At 38.8% G+C, this 14920-nt stretch overlaps 1 protein-coding gene across 6 annotated transcripts in view; it reads left to right on the top strand.

Annotated features, from left to right (window-relative positions):
- The window catches only part of CPEB3 (cytoplasmic polyadenylation element binding protein 3), a 221316-nt gene that overhangs the window by 109654 nt on the left and 96742 nt on the right, over nucleotides 1–14920 (top strand). For 3 of the 6 annotated variants that reach the window (XM_023739998.1, XM_012557941.2, XM_023740006.1), the window contains one exon: nucleotides 12841–12864. The exons of the other annotated variants lie outside the window; for them this stretch is intronic. In XM_023739998.1, coding sequence (XP_023595766.1) covers nucleotides 12841–12864 — 24 coding nt within the window. The remainder of the gene's footprint in view (nucleotides 1–12840; nucleotides 12865–14920) is intronic. 6 annotated transcript variants of the gene reach the window in all.

Genomic DNA, 14920 nt, shown 5'->3' with positions numbered 1-14920 from the left:
TACATACACATTTAAGTGACATTGACTACGCTCTGAGGAAGGAATTTTTGATGTAATATTTAATATTGTCCCACTTTTTTCAGAGGGCAAAAGTGAAGGCTTGGATCTTAGAGGGGAGGAGTCAAGGGATAAGAATGGTATCTGGTTGAGCAAGTCTCTGACTTCCTTAAGCCTTAGTTTAAAAACCTACAAGAGGGCAGTTATGATAATTACTCCAACTACCTCATTGTTGGTGTGAGATTCAGATAAGGTACATGTACAAAGAAGGTATTTTTACTGCTACATTTGAGTTGTAAGGGTGTAAAAAAGGCTTGGTCAAGGGGTCTGACCTTCTCCTCTAACTTCACAAGGGGGAAGGAAAATCAAGATAAACAGCCCAAGGTTGATTCCTGTGAGGCCAAGGTCAGACATGCCTCTTCTCGCCAACCTGTTTACCAGTTCTCACACCAGCCATCCCACAGCACTCTCTACTTCTCTACTCGATTTAATAATTTATTGCAATGGCCACACAGAACTCATAGACAATATTCACAGTTATGGGGTTTATTAGGGAGATAACAGGTTACAATTAAAGTTCAGGAAGAACTCAGGATACAGTTCTTAGATTAACACAACTTCTTCTCAGCCGTGCCCACAGGTATGCTTCTCTCTGACCCTCAGCCCCTTGTCCCAGCTTCTGCTTGCTCTGACAGGTGTTACAAAACTCCTTAGCTTCACCAGTAAGTGCCCAGAGGCACCCCACTCTACCAGTAAGCCTCGACTGGAAGGCTGAAAGTGCTCAGCTCTCTCCCTCTGTGGGTGGGCAAGGCTAGCTCCACCAAAAAGTTCCCGAAGCCACCCCATTCCACCAGCAAGCCTGCCCAAAGGTGCTCAGCTTTCTCACTCCATGGGCCAGGAAGTTCACGATGCCGTCTCCTGCTTGTTTTCTGGTTCTGCTGCCTCTGCGGCCACCGTTTCTCTGCTACTGATTCTTGCCATCTTGTTGTCTCCAGTGTTAAAGCTTTCTCTGTCTGTCTCCTGGGTCTAGAAGGGTCTCAGTGCAGGGATCCCAGGTCCAAAGGACATGCTTTACTCCCATCTCTTCTTCTTGGTGGTAGTCAGATCTCCCTCTGCTCTGGGATTGGCTCTCTTTTAAGCCTAGTGGGATAGCAAAACTGATCAATCCGCTTGTTAGGGTTTCATACACCTTATTTGCATGATCCTACCGCAGCAAGGGTGCCATTCACCTTATTTGCATTATTAGCAAGCTGTCCAATGCCTGTGGTGGGCCACAAGTACCTTATTTACATAACCCCACCCAGTCTTTTGGTGGGCATTACAAGACCATGGCTAGAAAGGCCAAATAAAAGTGATCCATTGCACCACAAAGTGGCATAATCTTACTCAGAGAAGATCTGTCTTGGAAGAAATACAGCCAGACAGTAGCTTTGAAATGTAACAGAGTTTCAATTATATTTAAATTAAAAATTTTCATATCTTTTCTTTGCTGAGATCTTTTGGGTTGTAATTAGAATTCTAGTCTGAGTTACAAGAGGTGAGTAAGAAATCTGAACTGCCACTTCCTGTCTTTTCCTCTGACAAGGGGAGGTGATTGTTTGCCCTCACCCTTCGTTACTAAAGTTTCTAAAATACTGATAAATTGAGGAGTCCTAGAATAAAACTTGGACAGTTTGAAGACTTAAAATTTTAATATCTTAAAAAAAAATTTAAAGATATTTACCTGTTTGAGAAATTTAGAGGTCATTGATTGTTAAACAAGTTGTGCATTGCTGGTGGACCAAGACACTCAGGCTTTTAGATTATGTGGTTTTCCGCATTTTTCCTCTTACTAAAGCCTTGGAGGATTCTACCAGGAAAATATTAAATGATGCAGAAAGCATCAAAAGACATGCAAGGAATACGCAGAGTCACAGTACCAAAAGGAATTGATCAATGTTCAGCTGTTTCAGGAAGTAGCATATGATCAAGAACTGGTGATATTGAAAGAAGAATTCCAAGCTGCACTGAAGGCACTGGCTAAAAACAAGGCTTCAGGAATTGACGGAATATCAGTTAATATGTTTCAACAAACGGATGTAATACTGGAGGCACTCACTTGTCTATGCCAAAAAATTTGGAGGACAGCTACCTGGCCAACCAACTGGAAGAGATTCATATTTGTGCCAATTCCAAAGAAAGGTGATCCAATGGAATGCAGAAATTATTGAACAATATTATTAATATCACACACAAGTAAAATTTTGCTGAAGATAATTCAAAAATGGTTGCAGCAGTACGTCAACAGGGAACTGCCAAAAATTCACGCTAGATTCAGAAGAAGAGTTGAAACAAGGGATATCATTGCTGATGTCAGATGGATGTTGGCTGAAAGCAGAGAATATCAGAAAATGTTTTCCTGTGTGGCATTTGACTATGTGGATCATAACAAATTATAGATAATATTGTGAAGAATGGGAATTCCAGAACACTTAATTATGCTCATGCAGAACCTGTACATAGACCAAGAGGCAGTCGTTCCAGCAGAACAAGGGGATACTGCATGGTTTAAAATCAGGAAAGGTGTGCATCAACGTTGTATCCTTTCACCATACTTATTCAGTCTGTATGCTGAGCAAATAATCTTAGAAGCTGGACTATATGAAGAAGAATGCAGCATCAGGATTGGAGAAAGACTCATTAAAAACCTGCAATATGCAGATAACTTAACCTTGCTTGCTGAAGGTGAAGAGAACTTGAAGCACTTACTAATGAAGATCAAATACTACTGCCTTTAGTATGGATTACACATCAACATAAAGAAAACAAAAATCCTCACAAGTGGACCAATAAGAAACATCATGATAAACGAAGAAAAGATAGAGGTTGTCCAGGATTTTATTTTACTTGCGTCCACAATCAACACCCACGGGCTCAGCAGTCAAGAAATCAAACAACGTATTGCATCAGGCAAATCTACTGCAAAAGACCTCTCTAAAGTGTTAAAAAGCAAAGATGTCATTTTGAGGATAAAGGTGCGCTTGACCCAAGCCATGGTATTTTCAGTTGCTTCATATGAATGGGAAAGCTGGACAAGGAGTAAGGAAGACTGAAGAAGAATTAATGCCTTTGAATTATGGTGTTGGCAAAGAATACTGACTATACCATGGGCTGCCGGAAGAACAAACAAATCTGTCTTGGAAGAAATACAGCCAGAATTCTCCTTAGAAGCAAGGATGGCAAGATTTCATCTCATGTACTTTGGACATGTTATGAGGAGGGACTGGTTATCATGTATGGAGGATATCATGCTTGGTAAAGTAGACAATCAGCAAAAAAGAGGAAGACTCTCAAAAAGATGGAGTGACACAGTGGCTGCAACAATGGGCTCAAATATAGCAACAATTGTGAGGATGGCACAGGACTGGGCAGTGTTTCATTCTGTTGTATATAGGGTTGCTATGAGTTGGAACTGACTTGATGGCACCTAATAAGAACAACAACAATGCCTTAAAAATATTTTAGAAGACTTTGCTTATATTTCTTTTTGAACTGAGGGCTGCCAGTACCTTTGTTGAATCAGAAGGGGAAATGTGAAGGATATTGGTACAAACTTTTTTGTTGGGCAGACACTTCTGTGTAGTCACAGAGCCTCCTCTTCCCCTCCCTTTCATTCTGTGCTGGGAGTGAACTCCTTGGGGAGAAGCTCAGCTGAGAGGAAGTGACAGAAAGGAAACTGAACACATGATGGGAATAGAGCCAGGTTTGCTACAATTCCAAATGGAATTTTCCAAATTTTGAAGAGTACATTGTATTTCTGCTCACTACGAGTGTATATAAGTAAATAATTGGGTAAACCTGTCCTGGGTCTAGGAAGTAAAGCTGCTTACTGGGCAAACTAAATATCTGAATTAACTTAAAAATCTGGGAGGGATTGATATAAAATATTAAAAAATCTGATAGCTACCTTTGAATTTCTTAGCAGAGTAATTGTAAGATAGCAGAAGAATTATTTTGAGGTTTTCAGATTAAAGGCATTTCCAGAGTATTTTGAACTTTTTGAAGACAAGATCCAAAGCTGTCATTTCTATCTGAATAGAGTTAGAAAGTTAGTACACAATTGTGATCTGAATCCATTGTAAATGGTAGCTAATTAAAAAATGAAAAATAGTAATAGAGAATAATATCTTGTGACTTTTAAGTACTCAAGTTTCAAACTCCATTGGATGGATCCTTTTCATGGACATGGTAACGGATCTAAGAGTATCGTTGTGGGTTGTTTGTTTGTTTATTTTTTTACACCTCATTTTACACATGGGGAAGTTGAGGTTCCAGAGATTATGTGAATTGGCCAGGGTGACATAATAGAGGCAGGAGCAGAACTTTCTCCCTCCTGGCTGAAGGTAGTAACTTTTGCTTTAAATATTTAATTGTTAAGGGTTTTGTTTTATACTAGTGTAACACAAACACACAAATTTAGTATCTTTGGGGAAATATTTTCCCTAATATTGCCTGTCACCTTGTTTATACTCTGTTGCTGCTGTTGTTGTTAGGTGCCGTCAAGGTGGTTCCAAATCATAGGGACCATGTGTACAGCAGAACAAAATGCTGCCCGGTCCTGTGTCATCCTCACAATCATTACTATGTTTGAGACCATTGCTGCAGCCACTGTGTCAGTCCATCTCATTGAGGGTCTTCCTCTTTTTCACTGACCCTCCACTTTACCAAGCATGATGTCCTTCTCCATGGACTAGTCCCTCCTGATAACGTGTCCAAAGTATGTGGGACAAAGTCTCGCCATCCTCACTTCTAAGGAGCATACTGGCTGTACTTCTTCCAAGACAGATTTGTTCTTTCTTCTGGCAGACTATGGTATGTTAATACTTATTAAATCCTCTTTTCCTAAAAATAGAATGGTAAACCTGGTCTACATGGCCTGATATTGAGCATTATAAATAAGTGACTTTGGAAATAATCTTGACTTACTTTATTGGATTTTGGAAGAAGTTTCTTGTGTATGTGAATATGTATAAATTGCCTGGAATTGGATGCTTCCGACCCAATGACAAAGATACAGGAAACTGAAAGAGTAGCTACTTTTCTTTGTGTGTCCTTCCCTATTTGTTTTCTTTATTTGTGTAGCAGAAGAATCTCGTCTCATTTATAGCAGTCACCATACTTGTAATTAATTATTTCATGTTGGTGTTTCTCTTTAAACTGTATGCTTCAAGAGGACAGAGACTAGCTTTTATTCACAGCTGGTTCCTGGCATCAAGCACAATGCCTGGACCACTGAGTTGTTGTTGTATGCTGTCAACAGGCCCATTGAGTAGGCCCTCCTTAATGGGAGATAGGAAGGAAGGTGGGAGAAGGGAAAGAGATCTTAGTGAGACTATGAAAAGCAGGACAGAGTGGAACTGCCCAATAAGGTTTCCAAGGAGCAGCTGGTGGATTTTAACTGCTGACCTTTTGGTTAGCAGCTGAACTATTAACTAACAAATGTTAGTTTCTGCTGCTTCCCTACTGTACTCCCTCTTGCCCTTTTTCTTTTGGGTTAGCAGTGATCAATCCTGGCTATACGATCAAAATGGGAGCCAAAACAGAAAATACCCATGCCTGGGCCCCACCCCAGAAACTAATTTAATTGGTTTGGGGTGAAACCTGGTGGTGTGTGGGAAGGGTGGATGGACCAGAATTAGAAGTAGCTACCATTGAGAGATCCAATGCCTCCTTTACCCCCTTGCCAATGTCTATCTGAGAATGAAGGACTCTGAGTAGCATAGGGCCTGTGCCATGCATTCCCTTGTGTTCTTTCTTTTCCCTCAAGGCTTGGTCTGCTTTTATTGTTCCCTGAGGTTTTCCCAAGTCCAGGTCAGAGGAGTGGTCTGTTTTTGAGGGTTCGGCAGAAACGGGAAACTCAGGTGGCGTGGTGGTTAAGAGCTATGGCTGCTAACCAAAAGGTGGGCAGTTTGAATCCACCAGGTTCTCCCTGGAAACTATGAGGCAGTTCTACTCTGCCCTATGGGGTCATTATGAGTCGGAATTGACTTGACAGCTACAGGTTTACGGGGCAGGGATGAGAAGAATGAGCAGCTTCTCCATGGTGAGGGAGCCCTTCCCAGGCCAACCTGGCTTGCAAAGTAAAAGACCATTCCTTTCCAAAACTTTCTTACATCAAGAAACCTTTCTTCCCCATGGGAAAAGCCTTGTTAATAGGAAGGAGACAAACAGCTCTGACTGAGAGGTCCAGCCTGGGATAGGGTTACTGGCCTTTGGTTCTGCTTAGGCTCCTAAATGTACCAACATCCGTTTTGTTCACCCTCTTTTCTCTCTGTATAATTCCCTACATTATTTTGTGGTTCAAAAATGCAGGATTCACAAGTATTAGCTGTCCTGAGTCTAGAGATGAAGTATTTGTCTAAAGCTTGAAGAGACCTTGTGAGATTTTGGCATAGTGGTTCAGAGAAGATGATTTGTTGAAAACAGATGCAGATATTTGGGTGCAGACCTCTGTAGTAGGTAACTTCAGACCTGATTTGAACAGATCATGGGGTATAATTAGAATTCTCAGGATTTTATCCTTCTTCCCTCTTTCTCTCCCTTCCAGCCCTCCCGGCTCTTTTTTCCTTCTTTCTTTTTTTTTTTTTGTCAGTTGTGTCATTTAGCAATGTGCTGCTGAAATAAAAGTAAAGTGGTGATTACTGTCAGTGGAATGCTCTCAGGTCACAGGTGTGAGGCTACATAGACAACATCTGTAACCCTTTCTCTAGGACTTGGAGACCAAGGCTTATTTTGAATGGAGTAAATGATTGTGGGGTGTCTTATTCATCCTGTTGAGTCGGCTCCGACTCATAGTGACCCTATGCACCACAGAATGAAACACTGCCCAGTCCTGCGACAAGCTCACAATCGTTGTTATGCTTGAGCCCATTGTTGCAGCCACTGTGTCAGTCCATCTCATTGAGGGTCTTCCTCTTTTCACTGACCCTGTACTTTACCAGGCATGATGTCCTTTTCCAGGGACTGATCCCTCCTGACAACATGTCTAAAGTATACAAGACGAGGTCTCGCCATCCTTCCTTCTAAGGAGCACTCTGGTTGTACCTCCTCAAATACATTTATTCCTCTAGTGCTGCTGTAACAGAAATACCACCAATGGATGACTTGAACAAACAGAGGTTTATTCTGTCACAGTCTAGTAGGCTAGAAGTCCAAATCAGGGCATCAGCTCCAGGCAAAGGCTTTTTCTCCCTGTCTGCTCTGGAGGAAGATCTTTGTCACCAATCTTCCCCTGGACTAGGAGCTTCTCAGCACAGGGATCCCGGATCCAAAGGACACACTCTGCTCTTGGCACTACTTTCTTGGTGGTATGAGGTCCCCATGTCTCTACTTCCTTCTCTCTTTTATATCTCAAAAGAGATTGACTTAAAACACAACCCAATCTTGTTGATTGAGTCCTGTCTCATTAATATAACTGCCTCTGATCCTGCCTCACTAGCATCATAGAGGTAGGATTAACAACACTTAGGAAAATCACATCAGATGACAAACTGGTGGACAATCACATAATACTGGGAATCATGGCCTAGCCAATTGACACACATTTTTGGGGGTGTTCTAGAGTAAAAACATCACAAAGGTTAGTAAAGAAAAAAAAGGTTTTGTTTGCTATATATTCAAAAAGGCAAAAGTGGGACACGGACAAACATGCTGCTACAGCCATGTCTGCCGGAGTCCAAGGAATATTACAGAATAGACAAGAGTGGGAAAAGGGACAAGCATGCTGTCACAACCATGTCTGTCCAAGTCCCCAAAACTTTACAGAATCATCAGTATGTATTAACATTACAAATGGGCAAAACCATTGAAAGCTTCACCTTTTCACAGATTGGCTAGAAACTGTTAAGTAACCGTGATTCTACATTTTGAATTGTCTTTCTTAACAATTGTTGGTACAGGTTTCAGTAAAGATGGTCAGAAGGGTCTTCATTGGTCCAACAAATCTTCTATTCACAAAATTCTAATAGAAAAGATGAAAGAGCGGAAAGTCTTTTGTGCTCTGTTTATTAGTTTATGTGAAAGTTTCCGTAAAAGATGTCTTCCAAGATTGTCCTGGCTATTGTCTTTATACCTCAGGGCCCAGTTGACGTGTCCATGTGATTCCTGTGAGTCCATCTCCAGCTGGGTCAGGTTCTCTGTGCTCAAGGACAGGGAATAATGGCTCTGGTAATGTCACCTAAATCATTCCCTCCTTTGGTTGGAGTTTGGAGATAAGTCATCGATAATCAGTACCTGGACTTAGTTGGGCTCTTAGATCACAAGGACAGGGAATAATGGCTCCAATATTATCTCCTAATTCAGGGGACACGGTTCAATCCATAACATGGGATAATAAAGATACATCTTTCTCTCTTGCTTGTTTTGAACCTCTATGGTAGAATCTCTATATATGATATTACTTTGCTTAGAGAATAAACTTCATAAACTTCAGCAAATTTGTATGCATTCATGTAGTAGAAGAATTAGTTTAGATTTTAAAACCAGATCATAATGTGCCCTCGGGGAATCACGTGCCTAAGAGATCAGCCGTTTAAAAACAAGTTCAACTAGCTGTTGCTTCATATGCATAACCAAGCACTATACCATTAACATGATAGTACCATTCACAGTGTACTAATCATTGACCACGTAAACTTATTTTTGGAATAACTCTTGAATTTCCCACTGTATAATACATGTACCTTTTAATGCTTATTCTGATAGATTGAAAATAAGTCTTTTTTTTTTTTTTTTCACTTTTGGATTATTCAGGTTTATGATTTAAGGGCTATAAAAATGTTAGCATTTTGGATTTTCTGTATTCATTTTATAACCTATTTTATCCCAGTGAATCAATCTAAAATATTTATAATTTTTTATTGAAATTCAGCATACGCACAAAAAAGTACACAAGTAAATCTATAGCTCACTGTATTGTTACAAATTGAACACACACATGTAACCAGTACCCAAATTAAGGGCAAAACAATTACCAGCACCCTAAAATCTGCCCCCCCACCACCTCAGGCTCCCTTCTAGTTACTACCACTAGCCAAGGGTAATCACTACCCTGACTTCTAAAAGTTAGATGTAATTTTTCATCAGATCTAAATTATTTAGTATATATGAAATGGTCAAATAATTTTATCTGTAATGATAGTGATCATTGAAAAATCAAGAATTAAAATGCTTGGAGGAATTAGATAGGACTTCAAAAGAATGTTACATCTTGTTATATCTGGTGTAAATTCATACTAGCATAAATATTATATAGATGGAATTAGTCACACTCATCCCTTTTTTTCCTGTGTGGGATCATTTTGTGCTGGCTCATGTAAATTTATGTATTCAATATTCTTTGTTGTTTAAAACTCATATTTGTTCCCAGAGAAAAGTACTACTTTTGTGCTCCCAGATTTCTTTACTTAGTATTCATTACCTCTCCCTAAGGGAAGAGTTTGACTTCAAATTGAAGTTTTTGCAAACAGCCCTCATATGAGCAACTTGATCAAATTTGAAAGCACCAACAGGGTTGGCCTATATTCTACAGGCCACCATAGCATGTATTATTCTGTTCCTTGATTGTGCACTCAGCTAATGAGTCATATGTATTGAGTACCAGCTTGGCACAGGACATTCTGCCAGGTGCGTTAGAGAGTATTTAAGGGAGTATAAGATACAGACCTTTAAGAATTTAACAGTATAGTGAGATGGCTAAAGGTGTGGACTCTGGAGCCAGACTACTTGAATTCATATTCCAAGTCCACCACTTCCTACCTGTGTGATTTGCAGCAAGACACTTTACCTTTCTGGTCCCTATTTTCCTCATCTGTAAGAAGAGGCTAACAAGAATACCTACGTCATAAAGTTGTTGGTTATATTAAATGATGTTAATATATGTAAGCATTTTGAATTGTTTCTGGCAAATAATAAGCACTCATTAAGTGCTAACTATTTGGAGCTCTGGTGGCGCAGTGGTTAAGAGCTACAGCTGCTAACCAAAGGTTGGCAGTTCAAGTCCACCAGCTGCTCCTTGGAAACCCTATGGGGCAGTTCTACTCTGTCCTGTAGGGTTGCTGTAAGTCAGACTTGACTTGATGGCAGTGGGTTCATTTTTATTGTTTTTTTTATAGTATTAATCACCATGAGGATCATAAATAAAATACTGACATCAGGACCAAGGTAGGGACCACATAATTAAATTCTTCAATGAATGATGAAAACAAATGAAGACATCTCGGATCACTACTTTAACATGACTGCCTCTTCCATATGCCATCCTGCGTCTGTGGTGTCAGAGTCCCCAGGTTGTCATGAACCTATTTACTGTCTTTGTTCAGTGGATGAAGAGAAGACTCTATAAAAGTCATGAACTGTTTGAGGAAGCTTTGATTAAAACTCCCAAGTAGGTCTTTTGCAACTCTTCCCCTCTTGCCAATTCAGGATGCCACACACCCCCCACCCCACCCCCAACCCCCTCAACTCCCAGGCCTGTCTGAATCTGTTCACTTCACCTTCTCTATTACCTGAACCTTTAGCAGTTGAAGACTTGAGTGAACAGCATTCTCATTTACCCTCCAGGGGTGTGAAGATCCGATGAGTCATTTGTACCTTAGCATTGCAATCAGATTTTTTTTCTTTGAGTATTTGGCCAGAAATCAGATATGATGAAAGAATAGGAATTTGTTGTTTGGGAGAGAAATGAATAATTTTGAAATACAGAGCATTTTATTTTCTCTATAGATAGAGGTTTTGCAGTAGGGGTGTTGGGCAGTATGAGATCATTGGGGATGGAGGGAAGGAGCAAGATGTGAGAAAGAAACAAGCAATAGGATGTCAAAACCTATTTCGTCTCTTTTTAAGTATTATTTGGAAACCCTGGTGCCATAATGGTTAAGAGCTATAGCTGCTAACCAAAAGGTCAGCAGTTCTAACCCACCAGCCACTCCTTGGAAACCCTATGGGGCAGTTCTACTCTGTCCTTTAGGGTCGCTATGAGTCGGAATTGACTAGACGGCAATGGGTTTTTTGTTTTGTTTTATTTTAAGTGTTATCTATTAGTATTAATTCACCCGTGTCTTAGTTATCTAGTGCTGCTATAACAGAAATACCACAAATGGGTAGCTTTAACAAACAGAAATTTATTTTTTCGCGGTTTAGGAGGCTAGAAGCCTCTCTGTCAGCTTTGGAGGAAGATCCTTGTCTCTTTGAGCTTCTGCTCCTAGGCAGTCTTCATGTGGCTTGGCATCTCTCTTCCTCCATCTCTGCTTCTCTCCCTTGCTTGTTTAATCTCTTTTATATCTCAAAAGAGATTGACTCAGGACACACCCACACTAATCCTGTCTCATTAGCATAACAAAGACAACCCATTCCCAAATGGGATTATAACCACAAGTAGAGGTTAGGATTTGTAACACATATTTTTGGGGGACACAATTCAATCCATAACAACCTATATTACTATGGATGAAGCAAACTTTTGGGGCTAAACTGGGAAACTAATTGCCATTTATTATATTCTTTGTGGGGAGATGAATCCCAGGTCCCAAATAATAAAAAATGGCCCTTAAAATTTTTTTTTAGAATGTGCCTGCTTTGTAAATGATGTAAACAGTAATCGTTATATAAATTCAGAAAGACCTTTTTTTCATTGAGGTGATGGGAGAAGGAGTTAGGGAGAAAGTAGACTTGAACTGAATACTCCTTTTCAATATTTGAGTAGTGAGAAAGTGAAGAAATCAAATGTGTGGAGGCAAGGGTGAGTATGATGTCTAAAGAAAAGTGGAACATAGTAGAAGATCAGCTTGGCCAAATGTTATTTTACTATCTGGCTGAAAAGTCTGAGTTTTTTTTCCTAGGGGAGAAATAATTTTCTTTTTTTTAATACTTAATATTGCAAATGTAACCCCAAATTATCCTTTGTTTTCAATATGAGCTAATTTTATGACATTTCATGCTTTAAAAAATGGATTAAAGAGAATTATCATTTATTTTTATGGAACCTGAGGTTTCAGATTTGAGAAACTTTCCACTCTGAAAATCATTTTAGATGATAGAATCTTCTAGCAATATATGATACAATAGTCTAACTCTATAAAACGTTGTAACAGTGCATTCTGTGAGCCTTGAGTTTTGGCGGGAAAAAAGGCCTTCAAAGCACTATATTCTTCAGCATGACCCGGGTGGAGCCAGTATCTTATCCCTTTCTACTTTTTCAGTTCACTTTCTAGGTGAAAAAGATATTGTTTTCCCCCATCTGTGATACTGTATGGAATAAAATGGGGATAATAAGAGAAACTTTACTGAGAACTTTACAGAAACACATTCTGTAAAACAAAAGCTAGCTAAATGTAAATTTTTATACCTCTTTCAGGGGGACTTTGTGACATGTGAGTGTTAAAAAATTCAGAATGACCACCACATGCTACAGTTTTTAGTTATAAATAACTTTTTTTTTAAGTGATGTTTGATTGTAATATAAAGTACAAATGAAGACTTATAATTCAGGAAAATTTTTTTTAAAGAACGCTATTTATTTGTATCCGATATATATAGTGGGCCCCTATATAAATTCTTGTAAGACTCATGCAGCTTAAGCCACTGTACCAGTGACTACTGCAAACAGTTGAATTTCTCTGTAAGATTGTTATTTAACTTGTACTTCATATAGGTTTTTTAAATATATGTCTGCAGTCAAGTTGAATAATATCTCCAGATTAATTAATTCTGAGAATACTTAGAAAAGGTTTGTTTGAATTTTTTTTAATTTCTAAATTCTCCATTTTGATACATATACCCATGGTTTTCTTCTGTGTTTACATGCAGCCAGGAGCTATGGGCGAAGACGAGGTAAATTTTTTTTTTTTAATGAGATCTTTTGCTTGCCAAACTGTAAGTATGAGTGTGTGAGTGTTATACACACCTGTGTATAAAGCAATAATTATTGTACGGTGTGACAGTCTAGCTTAATTATTTTAGAAAATAATTCTCTCATCACTTTTATTATAATTACTTTTTGTTGTTAGTTGGTAATTTTTGCTTTTAATCCTAATGAAGACATGATGAAGACTATTACTACTAGGAATTTTTTGTTACGTGGCTATTGTGAATGAACTTGAGGAAATAAAGGTCAAACTTGTGTATTTTTCTGCCCTGTATCCACAGTGTTCTTTTCAGATTTCTTAGAAGGTGGAGGAAAGTTTGGAGGGTGATTCTCGATCTTACTAGGTTGGCTGGTGAATATTTCTTTGTGCTACATCCAGAAGTAGATTTACCCTGAAGCTAAATGAGGTTTAAGTTTCAGGGACCCTCATTTGAATGGGCCCCTTTCAAGGTATTTACCTAATTTTTGTGTTCTTATTTCTTAAGAGGGGCCCCAAAATTGTGTAGGATTTAGTCTCCATAAAACCTTGATTCTCTGCTGGTCACACTCAGACAAGAATAATATAATCTGTTTTGTGTAATGCTTGTAAACTTTCTGAAGTATTTTCATATGTTTAATTTGATAATATTGTGAAATAGATAGGGTAAACCCAATATAGTGTAGAGAGTTTGAAATTTAGGGTCAAACAACTAGGTTGTAATCACTGCTTTAGTCATTTAGGTCTGGTATCCTCATCTCTAAATTATGAGGTAATAAAACCAATCTTGTCCAACTTCAGAGATGAATGCTGGAGAGAAGATAATGATATTAAGTTCATAGTATTTTATTATTCATTCCACAGTAAATATTTGTTGAGTGAATGTGTACTTGAGTTACCATTGAAACTTTCTTTCATGATGGAATCATATAATTAGTCAGTTTTGGTTTTCAACATCATGGTGAGGAAAAACATTTATGTAGTTGATTATTTTTTTAACCATAGAAATAAATACCACTTAAAGTATTTTACCTTTCTTAGTTTTTAACTAAAAATTTTGAAACATAGAAAATACTGTTACTAGAAATCATTTTGTACCATACTTTTTTTTGTTTGTTTGTTTTTTCATGTTGCTAGAAAAACAATCACTGTCAAGGTGGAATAGAAAATGGACTTTTCAAAATGGAAACTAGACGCAATCCAGAGGGTACACATCAAGGACTGGCCTCTTCGCTTCTTAAAACTAATCAGTCACCAATTCTTGTCAATATTCCCCCCCTAGTTTCTCTGGACTCTTCCTCTCTTCCCATTTGAACTGCTTCATCATTCTGAAACACCAGTTTGTCCATGTTACCCTCAGGGTCCCCATTCAGGCTCCCCATCTCTTGTTTCACCAGCCTTATCTGCCTCTTGTCGTACCTACCCTCCATTTTTCCTACCTCACCTTGCCCTGGCCAATCCACGTGCTTTCCCACTGTCTGGCCATTGCAAATATTGTGACCCTTCCTCTCCTCTATTTACATAAGGCCTATCCTTATTTCACTAGTTCAAGCCTTACACCTTCCAGGAAGCCTTGTCCAGTGGTCTTGCAGGCAGTGTTTTCCTCTACTTCTGCTACTTGGCATTCTTCCTGACTTTTCTGTATGCCCTGATTCTTCAACTGGAGATAAGTTATTTGAGGATAGTTGTCTCGTGTGCTTAACACTGTTCCGTAAATATAGTTAGCACTTAATAAATGCTTATGGATGAGGATAGTTTTGGTATAATACCCTACATTTATGCAGACCAAAATTTGGCATCATATTAAAAATTTTTTAATTTTACTTTCATAAATAATAGTATATTAAATACTAGATATCAAGAATATAAAATCACTTGTAGTTTCTAAGCTCCTGAAAAAAATAATTGTTGTTATTAGGTGACGTCAGGTCGGTTCTGACTCACAGCAACCCTATTTACAACTGAACAAAACAGATTGAATAACTATGATGAAAGGATACAACCCTGACACACACCTTTCCTAATTTTAAACCATGCAGTATCCC

Source organism: Trichechus manatus, unplaced genomic scaffold (genome assembly GCF_000243295.1).
Source record: "Trichechus manatus latirostris isolate Lorelei unplaced genomic scaffold, TriManLat1.0 scaffold00007, whole genome shotgun sequence".
Lineage (NCBI taxonomy): Eukaryota > Metazoa > Chordata > Mammalia > Sirenia > Trichechidae > Trichechus > Trichechus manatus.
This window is presented reverse-complemented; position numbering and strand designations above follow the sequence as displayed.